The 21,786-nt window shown below is 38.2% G+C and overlaps 1 protein-coding gene across 1 annotated transcript in view; it reads left to right on the plus strand.

The window, feature by feature from the left end:
- The window catches only part of LOC133571987 (guanine nucleotide-binding protein G(i) subunit alpha-1), a 45,098-nt gene that overhangs the window by 5,230 nt on the left and 18,082 nt on the right, over window positions 1–21,786 (plus strand). Inside the window, exons 2-3 of the mRNA XM_061924568.1 lie at window positions 16,734–16,776; window positions 16,893–17,034. Of these exons, the coding sequence (XP_061780552.1) occupies window positions 16,734–16,776; window positions 16,893–17,034 (185 nt within the window). The remainder of the gene's footprint in view (window positions 1–16,733; window positions 16,777–16,892; window positions 17,035–21,786) is intronic.

Genomic DNA, 21,786 nt, shown 5'->3' on the forward strand with positions numbered 1-21,786 from the left:
GTTGAAGTTGACTGGAGGCGTTCTTTTAGTGCGGTTTTGAAGGAGGATATAGATGCGTTTTCTTTTACACCTGTTGGGAGTGCATTCCATATTGATGTGGCATAGAAAGAGAATGAGTTAAGACCTTTGTTAGATCGGAATGTGGGTTTGACGTGGTTAGTGGAGCTCCCCCTGGTGTTGTGGTTATGGCGGTCATTTACGTTAAGGAAGTAGTTTGACATGTACTTCGGTATCAGGGAGATGTAGCGGATTTTATGGACGAGGCTCAGTGCAAGTTGTTTTACTCTGTCCTCCACCCTGAGCCAGCCCACTTTGAAGAAGTGGGTAGGAGTGAGGTGGGATCTGGGGTGGAGGTCTAGAAGTAATCTGACTAGCTTGTTCTGGGATGTTTGGAGTCTAGATTTGAGGGTTTTATGCGTAATCGAAAAAGGATTGAACGAGAGTTCCCGTGAGAATCCTCATGGTGCTTTTGTTGACCAGAGAGGAGATTCTGTAGAGAAATCTCGTTCGTTGGTTGACCCTTTTGATTACCTTGGTTGCCATTTTATCACAGGAAAGATTAGCCTCTCGAATGGAACCTAGGTAGGTTACCTCATCTTTCCTGGTGATAACAATGTCACCCACTTTTATAGTGAAGTCATTGACTTTCTTAAGGTTGATACATAGTCTTATTTAATGGATATCCTACAAACCAAACAAATACATCAAAATATAATGAAAACACAGAAAAAACAACTTCATGAAGTAGAAACCGAACAAAAAAAGTACCGTATTTTCCGCACCATAAGGCACCCTGGGTTATAAGCCGCGCCTTCAATGAACGGCATATTTCAAAACTTTGTCCACCTATAAGCCGCCCCGTGTTGTAAGCCGCATCTAACTGCGCTAAAGGAATGTCAAAAAAACAGTCAAATAGGTCAGTCAAACTTTAATAATATATTAAAACCAGCGTGATGTGGGCACGCATGGAATCGTATATCAACATGGACGAAGCTGCGTGAAAAAAGCCACCCGGCCTCTTCGCGTAAACTTAAACTTACCTTAACCACTCGCTCATCTTTTCTTCATCCATCCCTTCGAGTTAGCTTTTATGATGACGCCGGCTGGAAAGGTCTCTTTTGGCAAGGTCTTCCTTTTGAATATCACCATGGGTGGAAGTTTCTGGCCATTAGCATGGCAAGCTAGAACCACAGTGAAGGATGACTTCTCATTCCCTGTGGTGCGAATATTCACCGTACGTGCTCCCGTTGTATCCACAGTGCGGTTCACAGGAATATCAGTTGCTGTGAAATAGTAATCCGTGTGCGGATGGAGAGATTGCGTCTTTTCATGAACCGGATCCCTGTCGTTTAGTAGGAGCCATTTTGTGGTTTTTACAGATGTAAACACACAAAGGAAATGAAGTACGGTAATATCCGCGCGCTTTTTCTTCTTCTACGCGGGCGGGTGGTTGCTTACAGTAGAAGAAGAAGCGCTTCCTGTTCTATGGGGGCGGGTGCTTACCTTGGCGGTTGCTTGCGTAGAAGAAGAAGCGCTTCCTGTTCTACCGGGAAAAAAGATGGCGGCTGTTTACCGTAGTTACGAGACCGAAACTTTATGAAAATGAATCTTAATATTTATCCATATATAAAGCGCACCGGGTTATAAGGCGCACTGTCAGCTTTTAAGAACATTTGTGGTTTTTAGGTGCGCCTTATAGTGCGGAAAATACGGTAATATACACCCCACGGGATGATACAAAACAAATACAAAACCGGACAAAAAAATAAGTAAAATAATATTAAATATAAAGCAAAATGTAAACACTTATGGCTGTCCATATGATCTTATTGTTCTGTCTTTGTATATTTTGAACGGCTTATAAGAATCCGCTCGTAAGTTTGCACCTAAAAAATTCATATTTGCATGCTGGTATCGATATAGCCGCGCCTGCGGGCTGGAATCGGCTAATACCGCTGAAAAAAGAATCCAAAAAAAGAATAATCAGCACGAAATCGCTAGACGTGGCTTGCACGTGGATTTAGCAAAGATTTCAATCCAATCCACTTTATTTATATAGCACATTTAAACAACAAAAATGTTTCCATATTAAAAACAATATTCAAATATTATCCTTAGCTCCACCAATGACTGAATAAAAACAAAAAATAAATACATATAAAACCAATATAAAGAATAATATAAAATAAATATGATTAAAAACGATTTTAAAGGGTAAAACCAATTAAAACAGTAAATAGAAATCAAAATTAAAAAAAAAAACAGAGGACCACACAACTCACGTAGTGTTAAAAGCCAGAGAATAAAAGTGGGTCTTAAGACGAGACTTAAAACACTCCACTGTGGGAGCAGTTTGAACATGGAGGGGCAGAGTGTTCCAGAGCTTAGGGCTGACCACAGGGAAGGCCCTGTCTCCCCTGGTTTTAAGTCTGGTCTTGGGCACTACAAGCTGGAGCTGGCTCTCGGACCCCAGAGCGCGCGCAGGATTGTAAATTTGGATGACGTCCGAAATATACTGAGGTGCCAGTCCATGTAAAGCTTTAAAAACAAACAGCAAGGTTTTAAAATTAATTCTAAGATGAACAGGGAGCCAGTGCAAACTCTCAAGAATTGGGGTTATATGCTGGCGTCTCCTGGCCCTTGTTAAAAGTCGTGCTGCCGCGTTCTGGACTAACTGCAACCGGGAGAGAGCTTTTTGGCTAATGCCAGCATAAAGTGCATTGCAGTAGTCCAGGCCACTTAAAATAAAAGCATGCACGACTTGTTCAAAAAGGTTAAAAGATAAAAACGGTTTTACCTTTGCTAAATTTTAAAACGCCATTGACTTGTTTGTCAATGGCTGTCTATAGTGACGCCAAGGCTGGTGACTTTGGGACGCACGTCATTTTGCAATGGTCCCAAGTCAGTAAGGGCCGGACCAAAAACTAAAATTTCCGTTTTTCCCCTCATTCATTATTAAAAAATTCTGGGCTAACCAAGCCTTGACGTCGCATAGACAGTTGAGAAGGGGTGTCAGGGGGCCGTGGCCTTTTGAAATCGTCATATTTTATCCCAGATTATTACATAAACACACCGTTAATTTCAAAAGCTACCTTGTCTTTGTCAAGTCAAATACAATATTTTTAGGGCGATATTCTATTGCCACGCTATCTTGTACATTAGTGTTGTAATGATACCAATATTTTGGTACCGGTACTAAAATTATTTCGGTACTTTGTAAAATGGATAATTCATTTTGAATGGGGAAAATGTCCCTAAACAACTGGGAATTCTGGGAAATCTTAGATTTTTTTTATACTTGTTGAAAGGTAGCACACAATTCCTGAACAGGCTAAATATTTAGAAGTTGGAACTCTTTGAATTGGATTAAACATGTGGGAGTTGTGGTACTTTGAAACATGTACCATTCATTTCAATGGCAATTTCATGGGCATTTCGGGAAAAGCGGGAATTTTTCATGTTCCTAAACCAACTGGGTTTTGTGTCCTGACTAAGAGGAATGTTTTGACAGTGAAACGGTTGAAATGGGTTGAAAAATGTGAAAGGAGTCATCGCACTAAAAAAGGTTGGAAATAAGGTTAGAAAAAAAAACAGGAATTACTGGAAATTTGTTGATTGTGGAAAAATGGTTGTTTGAATTTCCAGGATGAGTTGAATGTGTTGAAAGTGGAATGGTTTGAATCGGTTGAAAAATGTGGGATTTGTGGAAGTTTGAAAAATGGATCATTAATTTTGAATGGGGAAAATGTCCCTAAAAACTGGGAATTCTAGGAAATCTGGGAATCTTTTGTATACTTGTTGAAAGGGAGCACACAATTCCTGAACAGGCTGAATATTTTGAAGTTGGAACGGTTTGAATCGGATAACAAATGTGGGAGTTGTGGTACTTTGAAAAATGTCACATTCATTTCAATGGGAATTTCAAGAAAAGCGGGAATTTTTTAAAAAATGCAAAAAAAATTAAAAAAAATTGAATGAGTTGAAATGGTTGGTGTTTGAATTTTTCAAATCAGTCGAGAAATGGTGAAGTAGTAACATTTTTAATTGAGAAATGGTATTACGGAATTTCGGGAAAACCGGGAATTTTCCCAGTTCAAAAAACAACTTTGTTTTTTGTCCTGATTAAGAGGAATGATTTGACGGTGGAACGGTTGAAGTGGGTTGAAGTGGGTTGAAAAATGTGGAAGGAGTAGTCGACAGAAAAAGGGGTTTGAAAAAAAACGGGAAATCTTTGAATTCCTAGAATTTTTTTAACTTGGATAAGTCCATGAACCAAACGATAAATGAAAATGTATTCGGTCATTTTTCCAGCGTCTGTAATCGCCATATGATAAACTACACTTTTGATAAACTTATGGAATGACTAGCGGTAGCTTGCTGGCTATCTTAAACGCTAACATGAAAACAAGCTAAATTCAAGTATTTTCCAATTAAGAAACGTCAGTCTAAACTTGTATGAACACATTTCTGTCTAAACAACTAAGATACGTTATTCACATTAAATATAAAGTACAAAGTTATCAACGTATCGACAGTTTTGAGTATACTTGTGTGACTTACGGTAACATAAACCACAAGTGAAACAAACTGATCAAACAATTTGCGATGATTAAAAAAACATTCTAGAACATTTACAAATTAAAATGGAAGAAGATGCACATATTTAAATACACAAATAAAAATAATATGGCTCCTAAAAAGCCAGAACAATATTTGATGTTTCCTTTACCAAGAAAGTATAAGACAGTTTTATTATGTCTACAAGTTATAATAACCGTGATCATTTTGGTCATTTTAGCCATTTCATTTATTTATATATTTTAGTTTGGATTCTGTATACTTGAGGGTCCCCTTGCGTTGCCTTAACAGTGACCGACATATTTATTTGCTTTTGGTTGTGATTTTTTTTTTTCACGTTCAGAATTTAGCTAACTGGATATTTTATGTGTTATTAGTTTTTTTATGTAGTTTGAATATTTTAGAGTTTACATTTCAATGACAATGTTAAAATATACCAGAAATACAAGTGTATTGCATTTGAAAGGGTATAACGCGGTTCACTTTACATGACATTTTTTATTTTTTTTATTTTTTACAGTGTCTCATGTTTCTTCTTTTTTTTTACAGCGTATCAATGCGCATCGTGTTCTGCGTCCTGATTGGCTAAGGGACTATAGACCATTGTCAATCAATCTACGTCATGCCATGTGTTCTGTACACTACAGAATGTATACTGTGGTGGGGGATATAATCCTGAACACGTTTTTTATATGGATAAGACAGACTTATTTTGGAAATTAATGCCCTCTCGCACCTTTTTAATGTAGGATGAAGCCAAAAGCGCAGGATTTAAGACTCAAAAAGATCGTGTGACTCTGGTTATGTGTGGAAATGCTGCGGGCTTTATGATAAAACCCGGGATTATTTATAGGTCAAAAAAATCCTAGAGCCTTAAAAAATAGGTTTTGATCTTTGGTTTCATTCTTTAAAACAGTAGTGTACTGTACTTATGTTTTGAAATCCACCAACGTTTGAACTTTTGAGAGTGTTTTAAATGAGAGAAATGTGAAAAAATGTTAATGACTGTCTGAGAAAAGTTTATAAAGTGTGTGGTTAGGGGTTTTATGGACTTAAAACTTTTATATATAAGAAACGAAAAAAAACATATAATAAATAAATAAAAAACAACCTGTAAACGAAAAAACAAATAGTGTAAAAGAAAAAAATATATAATGAACAAAAACACAGTAAAAAAACGGGGAGAAAAATAATTTTCTACTACATGGATTTCACTTAATCGGGTATTTTTTGGAACATAAACGCAGCATTGGACTTGCATTATTTTGTGAATGCTCCAAAACATTCACACACATTGATCTATTTATTAAACTTCCTCAACTACTTCTTCTTCTCCAGATTTTGGTTCGCTCTACATTCCACATTTTTCGCAGGCTTTCCCTTTTGAAAAATTCCAAAAATTTCCAGATTTACCAGAATTCCAGGTTTTACGGGACATTTTTCCCATTCAAAATGAATAGGCTATTTTTCAAACTTCCACCATTTCCACATTTTTCAAACGATTCAATCCATTTCACCTTCAACACATTCCACCATCCTGGAAATTCAAACTATCTTTTTTCCAAGTTTAAAAAAAATTCCAGGATTTTCCAGAATTCCTGGTTTTTCCAAAGCCCTATTTCCACCCTTTTTTCTGTCGGCTACTCCTTCCACATTTTTAACGCATTTCAACCGTTCCACCATCAAAACATTTCTCTTAATCAGGACATAAAAACAAAGTTGTTTTTTAAACTGGAAAAATTCCCGAAATTCCAGGAATTCCGTAATACCATTTCTCAATTCAACATCTTACTACTTCAACATTTCTCGACCGACTTGAAAAATTCCAACACCAACCATTTCAACTCATTCAGAACAATCAAGTTGTTTTTTTCGACCATTTTCAAAATAATCCCGCTTTTCCCGAAAAATTCCCAACTTTTTTGGAAATTCCCATTGAAATTAATGGGACATTCTTCAAAGTTCCACAACTCCCACATTTTTCATGTGATTCAAACTGTTCCAACTTCAAAATATTCAGCCTGTTTGGGAATTGTGTGCTCTACTTCAACAATTCTAAAAAAAAAAATTTCATTGTCAGAATAATTGTATCTAAATTATCACAAAACTTTGTGTTACATTGAGCTCAGCTCGCACTGCGAGAGGACAAAAGCTGTCTTTGATCCTACCAAGCAAAAGTCTTGTAAAACTCCACTGTGTAGGATGGGGAGCGACATGAGGGTGTCAGTTTCTTTGATGTATTGTAATCCACAGGAAGATATCGTCTTGACCCGAGATCTACAAAGCGGAGAGGAGGCAGGGCCTGACCTCCCTCCAGGCACCTTTTCTTTTAACTGTTTTACGACCTTTTCTTTGAACTGTTTTGTAACCAAAGGCGATGGCTGTTTACGACCCCACTCCCTTAAAACAGCTGTTGCCATTAGGGGTGTGGGAAAAAATTGATTCGAATTCGATTCTCACGTTGTGCGATTCACAATCGATTCTCATTTTTAAAAAATCTTTTTTTTTTTGTTTGTTTATTTAATTTTTTTTTTTTTAAATGAATCAATCCAACAAAACAATACACAGCAATACCATAACAATGCAATTCAATTCCAAAACCAAACCCCGACCCAGCAACACTCAGAACTGCAATAAACAGAGCAATTGAGAGGAGACACAAACACGACACAGAACAATCCAAAAGTAGTGAAACAAAAATGAATATTATCAACAACAGTATCAATATTAGTTACAATTTCAATATAGTAGTGATTAAAAATCCCCCATTGACATTATCATTAGACATTTATAAAAAAAGAAAAAAAAGAATAGTGTCAAAGTGGCTTACACTTGCATCGCATCTCATAAGCTTGACAACACACTGTGTCCAATATTTTCACAAAGATAAAATAAGTCATATTTTTGGTTCATTTAATAGTTAAAACAAATTTACATTATTGCAATCAGTTGATAAAACATTGTCCTTTACAATTATAAAAGCTTTTTACAAAAATCTACTATTCTGCTTGCATGTCAGCAGACGGGTAGATCCTGCTGAAATTCTATGTATTGAATGAATAGAGAATCCTTTTGAATCGGGAAAATATCGTTTTTGAATCGAGAATCGCGTTGAATCGAAAAAAATCTATTTTGAATCGAATCGTGACCCCAAGAATCGCAGCCCTGGTTGCCATGTAATCGGGGAAAGTCCAAATAAAAGAGGAGGCGTACAATCTGTCGTCAGAGCGTGGGACGACACTGTACAAGGGTGCAGTGTCTACGCGTTTCTCCTCAATTGAGCTAAATTGAATTCTGTCTCTGTTTAATTCCTTGCTTCTTGTCTTGTTTAATAGATGTCATCAGTTTTTGAATCTGACATCCAGGATTTCAGTTCAACTTCAGCATTGGAGCATTTAATTGCCTCATCTCGTTACTGTGTATTATAATTTCGTCAGTATCATTTGGTCTTAATAAAAAATGAAAACATTTATTGGCAATAATTTATAGGTCAATATATCATCGAGCAAAATTGATCGGCCCTGGCTTGGTTATCGACTGAATTTTTATTCGTTTGGTTAATTGGCCAAGGCCCTACTGATGGCCACCTAAAAAAATGTCTGACTTGACAAAGATAATGTCAAGAGTTCTTCTTTGATGTAGCTAAGTAACCAAAATGGTAGAAATGTTTCTCGGTGTCATATGCAGTTCCATTATCATAAATGTGTCAATCAAAACAAAGCATTATTATGTGCGGAGATGCATCTGATTGTCCAAAATGTTGTCTAGCTCAAAAGCGGTGACCACCGCCGACCACCTTAGTCAGAAACAGACGTACAAAAGGTTGCTTAGCAACCCGTGTGGCCTGACTGACAGCCATGTGAATGTGCATCAATTATGTACGCGGAACATCAACAGCCAGTCCAAGAAAGTGCTCGCAAACCCACTGCTTCCTACGGCTGTGATGTCCACCAGTGAGAATGAGGCTGGTGTTTAGGAGCGTGCTTGTTGTAATTAACCCCCGCGAGAGCACATTTTGTGTCCTCTTTTTCTCTGCGCTGGCTGGGTTTGAGAGCCAGTGTGATGTTCTTTCCCCTCCTGCGGTGTCACCGTGCATGCACATCGCACAGTGACGTTTGTGGCTGGCTGCATCTGAAGTAACATGCACTTAAGATGAGAGTTCCGCGTGGGAGGTTTGCCTCTTATGCAAATCAGGACGATTGTAACATAAAGGGAATGGCAATGTCAAAGCTTATCATCGAAATAATCATTGAAAAACGTAAATACAGTAGCACCTCGTCTTAAAAGCTAACTCAGACCACTATCTGAAATCAGCGCCACCCACCATCAGGTGTCCTAATCACTTGGCCCGGCCACAGGTTTATAAAATCAAGCACTTAGCATACCTGCCAACTACTCCGGTTTTCCCGTAATTAGTACGGTTTTCATCAACCTATTCCGGGTTACGGTTGCAGTGATAAAAAATACGGTTTTTCATTAATTAAATGTTTGTTTGTTTTTTAAGTTTTATTCACGAAATCGCGTAACAACAATGACAATCGACACTGCTTCCCGTAACTTCCTATCGAGCCATTCCGAATGCCATGCGCGAGGCTATTTATAGCACCGCTGCCAAGCACGAGGCACCGTTTGTTTCCAAACGAGCGAACGATCATGGAATCAGCCGGAGAAAAATCGCAAACGAGTCTTAAACCGAAAAGAAAACTGCAGTCATTCCGTGAAGAATATTCAAAAGCCTATCCGGGAATAATTATCCGTTCCAAAAAGGGTGAAAACTACGCGAATTGCACCTTGTGCAGACAAGATTTTTCGATCGGACACGGAGGAATTAGCGATGTAAAAGACCACGTTGGGACAAAAAAACACAAGTCTAATGCCGTTGCCGTTAGATTTTAGCCACAAAAAGGTAATGACACCAATGTTATCTATTGGAATTGTTTAGTACTGTTATACTGTTAAAAGTGTTTATACTATTTATGCTTTCAAGTCCAAGTTGAAGAAATATTGTTAAATGTTGACAGCATAACTACCAAAATACAGAAGTATGTCCTTAATATTTTTGCAGAGCTATTTCTGTTGAAAAGTTAAAATGATTACATTAGAGATGTGATGTGCCACTTTTCAAGTGTCTGATGGCTTAAATTAATTTTCATTAATTTTTCATATTTTGAATTCTTTTGAAAGGCTTACAAAAAAACTACATTTGAATTGTAATTCCATGCTATTGACAGGACTATTAATTTTAATGAAGTTAGCTTACCATGTTTACAGTATGATAATTGTGATAGAAATGTGAATTTTAGGCACAGAATATTTTTTACAATTGAACAAGGCAGTAGATTATACAAGCTTGGACAGAAAGTTAATAATGACACCAATTTTTTTTTTAATGGAATTGTTTAGGACTGTTTTACCATTTGTTTACTGTAAAAAGTGTTTATGCTGTTTATACTTTCAATTAACAAATTGAAGTCTTGTGAAAGGTTGACAGGATAACTGGCATTAACTGTCAAAATAATTTCAAACTATTGAAGTTAGTTTACAGAATAAACATGTCAATCAACCCATATGATTTTTGCTGTAATATTTTTGTTTTGAAAAGTCACTGTGACTGATAGAAAAGTGATGGTTTTAGCAACATTTTAACCTGTCTGAATGCTAATAATCATTTTGCGTCGGGGGGCGAAGCCTGAACCCCCCACCAGGACTTTGTCCTGGACCTACCGGGGCCTGCGGCCCCTGGACCCTGGCTACTAGGTTTTTCTGATTTCAAAAGTTGGCAGGTATGACTTAGGCATGGAGACTGTTTCTACAAACATTTGTGAAAGAATGGGCCGCTCTCAGTGATTTCCAGCGTGGAACTGTCATAGGATGCCACCTGTGCAACAAATCCAGTCTTGAAATTTCCTCGCTCCTAAAATATTCCAAAAGTCTACTGTCGGTGTTATTATAAGAAAATGGAAGAGTTTGGGAACAACAGCAACTCAGCCACCAAGTGGTAGGCCACATAAACTGACAGAGAGGTCAGCATAGTGCAAAGACTTTCTGCACAGTCAGTTGCTACAGAGCTCCAAACTTCATGTGATTTTCCAATTAGCCCACGTACAATACGCAGAGAGCTTCATGGAATGTGTTTCTATGGCCGAGCAGCTGCATCTAAGCCATACATCACCAAGTCCAATGCAAAGCGTCGGATGCACTTGAATCTAGTGAAGATGCCTTTTCTGGAGTGATAAATCACGCTTTTCCACCTGGCAATCTGATGGATCAGTCTGGGTTTGGAGGTTGCCAGGAGAAGGGTGCATTTCGGACTGCATTGTGCCGAGTGTGAAATTCGGTGGAGGAGGAATTATGGTGTGGGGTTGGTTCCAGTGAAAGGAACTTTGAATGCTCCAGGATACCAAAACATTTTGGACAACCTTGTGGGAACAGTTTGGAGCGGGCCCCTTCCTCTTCCAACATGACTTGTGCACCAGCGCACAAAGCAAGGTCCATAAAGACATGGACGACAGAGTCCGGTGTGGATGAACTTGACTGGCCTGCACAGAGTCCTGACCTGAACCCGATAGAACACCTTTGGGATGAATTAGAACGGAGACTTGAGAGCCAGGCCTTCTCAAACCAACATCCGTGTGTGACCTCACCAATGCGCTTTTGGAAGAATGGTGGAAAATTCCTATAAGCGCACTACGCAACCTTGTGAACAGCCATCCCAGAAGAGTTGAAGCTGTAATAGCTGCAAAAGGTCATATTGAACCCTATGGGTTAGGAATGGGATGGCACTTCAAGTTCATATGTGAGTCAAGGCAGGTGGCCAAATACTTTTGGCAATATAGTGTATATGCGTGTGTGTATATATATCTTTATATATATATATATTACTGTATCCTGAACATTTGGACAAAAACAAATGTGTCTGATAGTAGTACACCTAGGTGCAAGTTAGTATTTGAACATGAATGCTATGTTTGCAGTCTTTATGAGTTGTGTGTGTGCGTGTGCGTGTGCGTGTGCGTGTGCGTGTGCGTGTGCGTGTGCGTGTGCGTGCGCTCGTCACGAGTGGGAAGTTGAATTGGTGAACATTACTCCTCACCTGGGAGTCGTCATTCCCAGCAGAGGAAAGCGTAATTAAAATGTTGTGTTCTTGACTGTAAACAAGCACGAATCTCACAGGGAGCTGCAAAAGCCAATTGGAGGAGGGGGGGGGATCTTAGCTCCAAGTTGAGTAACACGTAGTGTTGTACGGTATACCGGTATTAGTATAGTACCACGATACTAATGAATCATATTCGGGACTATACCCCCCCCTGTCATCGTCACGTCATGGCATTGCTGGTTTTACGAGCAGAGGAGCATGTTCGGCAGCGCACACACACACACAGAGTACTTACAAGCAGACACAGTGTGTAGACAGAAAAGGGAGAACGGATGCATTTTGGTGTAAAAAGTAAAGATAAAGGTGAAGTTATAACACTGAAACATCCTCAGGAAGAGGTGCTTTAAAACATGGCTAACAAAGTTTTAGCTACTTCTAAATCACTAATCCTTGTCTCCATGGCGACAAATAAAGTACGTTTCTTACAAGTAGGGATGTCCGATAAGGACTTTTTGCCGATATCCGATATTGTCCAACTCTTTAATTACCGATACCTATCAACCGATACCGATATATACAGTCGTGGAATTAACACATTATTATGCCTAATTTGGACAACCAGGTTTGGTGAAGATAAGGTCCTTTTTTTAAAATAATAATAAAATAAAATAAGATAAATAAATTAAAAACATTTTCTTGAATAAAAGAGACAGTAAAACAATATAAAAACAGGTACATAGAAACTAGTAATTAATGAAAATGAGTAAAATTAACTGTTAAAGGTTAGTACTATTAGTGGACCAGCAGCACGCACAATCATGTGTGCTTACGGACTGTATCCCTTGCAGACTGTATTGATATATATTGATATATAATGTAGGAACCAGAATATTAATAACAGAAAGAAACAACCCGGGATGTTTTTTGGGTTGGTGCACTAATTGTAAGTGTATCTTGTGTTTTTTATGTTGATTTAAAAATTGGAAAACTATGGCATAAGAGGTGTTTCACAAGAGTGGTTAAGTAGTTATTTAAGTAATAGATCTCAATATGTGGAAATCAATAAGACTAAATCACAGCCAAGAAGAGTAACTTGTGGGGTTCCACAAGGCTCGGTATTGGGACCAAAGTTATTTATACTCTATTTAAATGATATTTGTTCAGTATCTAATAAATTGACATTTATTATGTTTGCAGATGATACATATGTGTATTGTTCAGGAGAAGACTTGAAGGAAGTGTTGAGGGTAATAGAGGTTGAGTTGATTCAGCTAAAACAATGGTTTGATATCAATAAGTTATCATTAAATGATAAGAAAACTAAATTTATGGTGTTTAGTGGTGCAAGAACAAATCGTGAAGTAAAACTAAAATTAAATCAAGTGGAAATTGATAGAGTATATGAAACTAAATTCTTGGGAATAATAATTGATCATAAATTATGTTGGAAACCGCATATTGAATATATAAAGGGAAAAATATCCAAATCCATTGCCATTCTTTATAAAGTAAAACACATGCTGAATAAGAAATGTCTGCATATGTTATATTATTCTTTTATTTTTCCATATTTAACATATTGTGTTGAAGTTTGGGGAAATGTTTATAGAACAAACATAGACCCAATAATTAAACTTCAAAAAAGGGTAATTAGAATAATACACAAAGCGTGCTACTATGAACATACTAATCCATTATTTATAAGTTCTAATGTGTTGAAATGTTCAGATATTGTGTTTTTAAAAACAATGGAAATTATGTTTCGAGTAAAGAACAATCCTTCCAGCTTGTATTCTTAGGTTATTTCAATTAAGAGGAGAAACCCATAATTTACGGGGGGTATTGATTTTTGAAATAGGTAAAGCAAGAACGAATATTAAATACAAATGTATTTCAGTTTTAGGAGTTAAATGGTGGAACAAGCTCAGTGATGAGTTGAAGACATGTACTTCTTTGTTAAGGTTTAAGAAAACATTGAAAGGTGAGATAATTGAAAATTATAAAATATAGTAACAATTACTTTCATCCCATTGATTTTGATTTTTTTTTTTTTTTAACATTGATGTTCCAGGTAATCTTATTTTCAGTGAAGGTATAGGATAGGCAAATATAAGCTTTGGCTTCAGCCTATTCCTTTTTCGGTCATGCTTTTTCTTTTCTTTTCTTTTCCTTTTGTGTGTAAATGTGTATGATTGTTATACTGTATATGTATAGTCTGTACTCTTAAACTGGTCACACAAAATGGTTAATGGTTGATGGTTGATTATATGACCGAAATAAACTTATTTCATTCATTCATTCATTTAATAATAAAATAAAAAATAAAAAAAACGATGCCGATAATGTCCGATACTACATTTTAAAGCATTTATTGGCCGATAATATCGGCAGGCCGATATTATCGGACATCTCTACTTACAATTCATATTATCACTGGAGGACGAGGAATAGCTAAACATGCTTCACTACACCACCATAGCTCACCGGCGTCACAATGTAAACAAACACCATTGGTGGATGTACACCTAACATCCACTGTAATGATACCAAGTACAGGAGCGTGTCTAGTGGATACTACTACGATTACATCAATATTTTTTAGCATCACAAAGTCTTTAAAAATGTATGTTATGTTTATAAACTCAGTAAATACGTCCCTGGACACATGAGGACTTTTGAATATGACCAATGTATGATCCTGTAACTACTTGGTATCGGATCGCTACTTAAATGTGTGGTATCATCCAAAACTAATGTAAAGTATCGAAGAAGAGAAGAATAAGTGATTATTACATTTTAACAGCAGTGTAAATAGAACATGTTAAAGGAGAAAGTAAGCAGATATTAACAGTAAATGAACAAGTAGATTAATAATCCATTTTCTACCGCTTGTCCTTAATAATGTAGACAAAATAATAGGTGTATAAATGACACAATATGTTACTGCATATGTCAGCGGACTAATTAGGAGCCTTTGTTTGTTTGCTTACTACTAAAAGACAAGTTGTCTTGTATGTTCACTATTTTATTCAAGGACTAAATTGCAATAATAAACATATCATACCTGCCAACTACTCCGGTTTTCCCGTAATTAGTACGGTTTTCATCAACCTATTCCGGGTTACGGTTGCAGTGATAAAAAAAATACGGTTTTTCATTAATTTAAAAAAAAAATTTTTTTTTAAGTTTTATTCACGAAATCGCGTAACAACAATGACAATCGACACTGCTTCCCGTAACTTCCTATCGAGCCATTCCGAATGCCATGCGCGAGGCTATTTATAGCACCGCTGCCAAGCACGAGGCACCTGTTGCCCATTGTTTCCAAACGAGCGAACGATCATGGAATCAGCCGGAGAAAAATCGCAAACGAGTCTTAAACCGAAAAGAAAACTGCAGTCATTCCGTGAAGAATATTCAAAAGCCTATCCGGGAATAATTATCCGTTCCAAAAAGGGTGAAAACTACGCGAATTGCACCTTGTGCAGACAAGATTTTTCGATCGGACACGGAGGAATTAGCGATGTAATAGACCACGTTGGGACAAAAAAACACAAGTCTAATGCCGCTGCTAAATTTGGATTTTAGCCACAAAACGGTAATGACACCAATGTTATCTATTGGAATTGTTTAGTACTGTTATACTGTTAAAAGTGTTTATACTATTTATGCTTTCAAGTCCAAGTTGAAGAAATCTTGTTAAATGTTGACAGCATAACTACCAAAATACAGAAGTATGTCCTTAATATTTTTGCAGTGCTATTTCTGTTGAAAAGTTAAAATGATTACATTAGAGATGTGATGTGCCACTTTTCAAGTGTCTGATGGCTTAAATTCATTTTCATTAATTTTTCATATTTTGAATTCTTTTGAAAGGCTTACAAAAAAACTACATTTGAATTGTAATTCCATGCTATTGACAGGACTATTAATTTTAATGAAGTTAGCTTACCATGTTTACAGTATGATAATTGTGATAGAAATGTGAATTTTAGGCACAGAATATTTTTTGCAATTGAACAAGGCAGTAGATTATACAAGCTTGGACAGAAAGTTAATAATGACACCAATTTTTTTTTTAATGGAATTGTTTAGTACTGTTTTACCATTTGTTTACTGTAAAAAGTGTTTATACTGTTTATACTTTCAATTAACAAATTGAAGTCTTGTGAAAGGTTGACAGGATAACTGGCATTAACTGTCAAAATAATTTCAAACTATTGAAGTTAGCTTACAGAATAAACATGTCAATCAACCCATATGATTTTTGCTGTAATATTTTTGTTTTGAAAAGTCACTGTGACTGATAGAAAAGTGATGGTTTTAGCAACATTTTAACCTGTCTGAATGCAATCAATCATTTTGGACCCTGGACCCTGGCTACTAGGTTTTTCTGATTTCAAAAGTTGGCAGGTATGACATATGTTTCATGTACACTAAGATTTTTTGTTAAAATAACGCCAATAATGCAATTTTTTGTTATCCCCTTTTATTTAGAAAAATATCATTTTTTATTCAAAATATTGGTATCTAGACAACACTAGTAACTAGTATGAAAGTCGGTGCATGTCAGAGTCAATCGCTCCATTTTTAGAGACATCCTAACTGGTGAGTCCGTCCTGCGTGAAATGGTAACCCAGGGACATTTGAGCCGTGTGTAATCTCATTTGCGCCAGGATCAAGTTGATTAATCCAATTGCGCTTAGACGCGGCTAAACCGCGGATTGAGTCGCCGCGTTCTGCCCGGCCGCTCCGCTCCAACTGCAGATTGGACGCAGGAAACGGGTGAATTCGTTGTGCATCAATCAATGTTAGTTGAATTATCATAGTGTGCCACGATGAAAAGATGAATTGCTCTAGGCTTAACTTTCCGGTTTGGTGTTTGTACAAAATGTCGCATGGTAATATTTACCAAAACATGTGATGTTTTTTTTTTTTAATTTGAAGTATTTTCGTCAGATAAACACTTCATTGTGTCAACTCAGCAGTGCCTGTGATACAAATAATACGAGTTTTTCGTGCCGGCAGGGATTATAATTGCACTTTCTCTCCCTTTCAGGTGCTGGGGAGTCTGGGAAGAGCACCATTGTTAAGCAGATGAAGTAAGTGAATCGTGCAAATGGTGTTTGTGCAGGGATAGCAGAGCGCATCAACCACGCGGCCAAATAAAATGTCATTATGACGAGACACGCGGCCTCCCCTCGCCCTTGTTTGCCAGGATCATCCACGAGGCGGGCTACTCCGAGGAGGAGTGCAAGCAGTACAAAGCGGTGGTCTACAGCAACACCATCCAGTCCATCATCGCCATCATCAGAGCAATGGGACGCCTCAAGATTGACTTTGCCGATCCGGCCAGAGCGGTGAGTGGTAGGCTACGCCGGTGTTTCTCTGACCTTTTTTGGCCTCTTCAAAATATGCCTGCGTTATATTGGTCTGACCTAGTGTTGTACGGTATACCGTAGGGGTGTAACGGTACACAAAAATTTCGGTTTGGTACGTACCTCAGTTTAGAGGTCACGGTTCGGTACAGTAAGAAAACAACAAAATATAAATTTTTTTTGGTTATTTATTTACCAAATTTGTAAACAATGGCTTTATCCTTTTAACATTGGGAACACTATAATAATTCTGCCCACGTTAATCAACATTAAACTGCCTCAAGTTGTTGCTCAGATTAAATAAAATGACAAAACTTTTCTTCTACGTATAAAAAATGCAACATTAAACAGTTTCAAGTCAACTCATCATGCTTAATTTATTACAGCATTTGGGAAGCCTGTAGTTGATTTTTATTATGTACCGTAAATGTTATATTTTTATCAACATGTGATGGCAGGGACCCTGCCATTCAAAACTAGGCTGCTGCATTTCTAATTATTAATGCATACTTGCCAACCCTCCCGGATTTTCCGGGAGACTCCTGAAATTCAGCGCCTCTCCCGAAAACATCCCGGGACAAATTTTCTCCCGAAAATCTCCCGAAATTCAGGCACACAATATAGCGTACCTGCCCAATGACGTTATAACTGTAGAATGATCGAGGGCGAGTTATTGGTTTCTTATGTGGGTTTATTGTTAGACAGTTTCATTAACGTCCTCCCAGTGCGGCAACAACACACAACAGCAGTCACGTTTTTCTCTACCGTAAAGCAGTTCGTCTGCCCTAAACTGCAATGTTGTGACACTCTTAAACAGGACAATACTGCCATCTAGTGCATTTGATGAAAGCACTTTTTGATGAAAGCACTTTTTGCGTGCCACACAGCAATGCATCATTAGAGAGGGTGTTCAGCATGGTTAGAAAAATAGTGACAGAGAATAGAACAAGGATGGACAATTCAACCCTTAACTCAACAATGAGTAGATGAGTGTTATGTGTGTGTATATGTGCAAATAAATGAACACTGAAATTCAAGTATTTCTTTTATTTATTTATATATATATATATATATATATATTTATGAAATACTTGACTTGGTGAATCCTAGCTGTAAATATACTCCTCCCCTCTTAACCACCCCCTCAACCACGCCCCCCACCCCCCACCTCCCGAAATTGGAGGTCTCAAGGTTGGCAAGTATGGATTAATGTAACTATAGCTGGAAAAAAATGGTACAATAGCAATAGGAGAGACTATACATCCCTAAACACCATGGAGTTCATATAGGCTTAATGATGCAGTTACATTATTATATCAACTATCAGAGACAGAAACTCTTAATTTAACATAATGTCCTTTTTTGCTGCCTCAACACAGCTCAATCAACACAGAAAAAGGTAAAGTGAAATAACAGACAGACAGGGCTTTGCTGTCCGTAACACGCACACACACCCCGCAAAATGAGCTAACGTTACGCTAAAAGCGAATTAGCCTTCACCTCAAGCCAGGACTGCGAGCGAGCTGAGCTGCCTTTTATATTTCTAGAAGGTCAACGGGCTCATAGTGATGTTACGAGTAGTTGACTGGGAGGTGTTTGTTATAATTTGGGGAGAGTCCGCAGCTTGATGGTTACCTGCTAAACGCTAAGCACTGACTACATGCGCTCTTAATACGCACTGCTGATTGGCTGTTACCGCTCTGAATACGCACTGCTGATTGGCTGTTACCGCTCTGTTTGTTACCAATCAGATGGTTGTGTGGGTGGGACAATGCTGGGTGGTGTGTAGAGTCCTGACAGAGGCAGAAGGAAGCGGAGGTAGCTACTTAATATGTTCGTCTGGAAACTCGTTCGGTACACCTCCGAACCGAAACGATTCAATACAAATACACGTACCGTTACACCCCTATTCACTACACACCGTAATCATACTATCGGATTTGTTAATGTATCGCTACAGATAGCGAAATCTTGTCTGGACTTTGCTATGTCCTATTATCAACCAGTAAGATGACTATCATGACATTGGACTCACCTCGCACAAGTGAATGAAGGGCATTCTTAGTCAACGGCCGTACCGGTCACACTAAGGGTGGCCGTATGAACAACGCCAACACTGTCATAAACCTGTGCCATATAGTGAAACCACACTAAACAACAACGACAAACACATTTTGGGAGAATATTTTCACCGCAACGGAACATAAACACTACAGAACAAATTCCCAGAATTCCCTGCAGCACCAACTCTTCCGGGACGCTACAATATAAACAAACGCCATTGGTAGATCTACACCTAACATCCACTATAATGATATCAAGTACAGGAGCGTTTTAGTCGATACTACTATGATTACATCGATATTTTTTACCATCACAAAATCTTATTTTGTTTGTTTTTTATTTATATTATGTTTATAAACTCAGTAAATATGTCCCTGGACACATGAGGACTTTGAATATGGCCCATGTATGATCCTGTAACTACTTGGTATCGGATCGATACCTAAATGTGTGGTATCATCCAAAACTAATGTAAAGTATCAAAGAAGAGAAGAATAAGTGATTATTACATTTTAACAGAAGTGTAGATAGAACATGTTGAAACAGAAAATAAGCAGATATTAACAGTAAATGCACAAGTAGTTTAAAGGGGAACATTATCACCAGACCTATGTAAGCGTCAATGTATACCTTGATGTTGCAGAAAAAAGACCATATATTTTTTTAACCGATTTCCGAACTCTAAATGGGTGAATTTTGGCGAATTAAACACCTTTCTAATATTCGCTCTCGGAGCGATGACGTCACGTTGCAATCCGCCATTTTCTCAAACACCGAGTCAAATCAGCTCTGTTATTTTCCGTTTTTTTCGACTGTTTTCCGTACCTTGGAGACATCATGCCTCGTCGGTGTGTTGTCGGAGGGTGTAACAACACGAACAGGGACGGATTCAAGTTGCACCAGTGGCCCAAAGATGCGAAAGTGGCAAGAAATTGGACGTTTGTTCCGACGAAATCTATGCTACGACAGAGATGGCAAGAATGTGTGGATATCCTGCGACACTCAAAGCAGATGCATTTCCAACGATAAACTCAAAGAAATCTGCCGCCAGACCCCCATTGAATCTGCCGGAGTGTGTGAGCAATTCAGGGACAAAGGACCTCGGTAGCACGGCAAGCAATGGCGGCAGTTTGTTCCCGCAGACGAGCGAGCTAAACCCCCTGGATGTCTTGGCTCACACCGTCCCTTATGCCACCGAAGATGATCAAGAGAAGAATATCGAACCTAGCTTCCCTGGCCTGCTGACATCAACTCCAAAACTGAACAGATCAGCTTTCAGGAAAAGAGCGCGGATGAGGGTATGTCTACAGAATATATTAATTGAGGAAAATTGGGCTGTCTGCACTCTCAAAGTGCATGTTGTTGCCAAATGTATTTCATATGCTGTAAACCTAGTTCATAGTTGTTAGTTTCCTTTAATGCCAAACAAACACATACCAATCATTGGTTAGAAGGCGATCGCCGAATTCGTCCTCGCTTTCTCTCATGTCGCTGGCTGTCGTGTCGTTTTCGTCGGTTTCGCTTGCATACGGTTCAAACCGATATGGCTCAATAGCTTCAGTTTCTTCTTCAATTTCGTTTTTGCTACCTGCCTCCACACTACAACCATCCGTTTCAATACATGCGTAATCTGTTGAATCGCTTAAGCCGCTGAAATCCGAGTCTGAATCCGAGCTAATGTCGCTATATCTTGCTGTTCTTTCCGCCATGTTTGTTTGTATTCACTATGTGACGTGACAGGAAAATGGACGGGTGGTTAAAATCAGGCACTTTGAAGCTTTTTTTAGGGATATTGCGTGATGTGTAAAATTTTGAAAAAAACTTTGGATAATATAATAAGCCACTGGGAACTGATTTTTAATGGAAAATTGTTATGCGCTTATTTTTTTATTTGATTTTGTGCGTGGCATCGATATGCCGTGCGCAGAGGACGCTTGAGCAGGCGAGCACCTTAGCGGCTGCGCTAGCATCACAGCTAACGTTAGCCATGCCGCTACCTCGCTCTCTGCTCGGGGAGGGCGTATACGTATGTGACGTATGACGTGACAGTATGTGACGTATGACGTGACAGTATGTGACGTGTGTAAGAAGGTGCGCTCGCTGTCTGTGAGAGGGAGACATAGGAAAGAGTGAGAAGAGCCTGTCGTGTAATGCCAGCAGCTAAAAGCAACTGCGTGAGAATTGTGGATGTGTTGAAGGTGTGCTGGAAAATGCGGAGCGGAAATTACGGAGCAGCAGAAAAGTGGAATGTATTATTTAAATCGGTGCGTTGGAAAACACGGACCAGAGTTTTTTTTTAAACTGGATCTGGATCGGCATTTTCCCATGCTTTGCCGATACGCAATTTTTGGCAAATATCGGCAGCCGATCCGATCCAAATATCGGATCGGGACATCCCTAGTAACGGTACACAAAAATTTCGGTTTGGTACGTACCTCGGTTTAGAGGTCACGGTTCGGTACAGTAAGAAAACAACAAAATATAAATTTTTTGGTTATTTATTTACCAAATTTGTAAACAATGGCTTTATCCTTTTAACATTGGGAACACTATAATAATTCTGCCCACGTTAATCGACATTAAACTGCCTCAAGTTGTTGCTCAGATTAAATAAAATGACAAAACTTTTCTTCTACGTATAAATGCAACATTAAAGGGGAACATTATCAC

Source organism: Nerophis lumbriciformis, linkage group LG29, assembly GCF_033978685.3.
Source record: "Nerophis lumbriciformis linkage group LG29, RoL_Nlum_v2.1, whole genome shotgun sequence".
NCBI lineage: Eukaryota > Metazoa > Chordata > Actinopteri > Syngnathiformes > Syngnathidae > Nerophis > Nerophis lumbriciformis.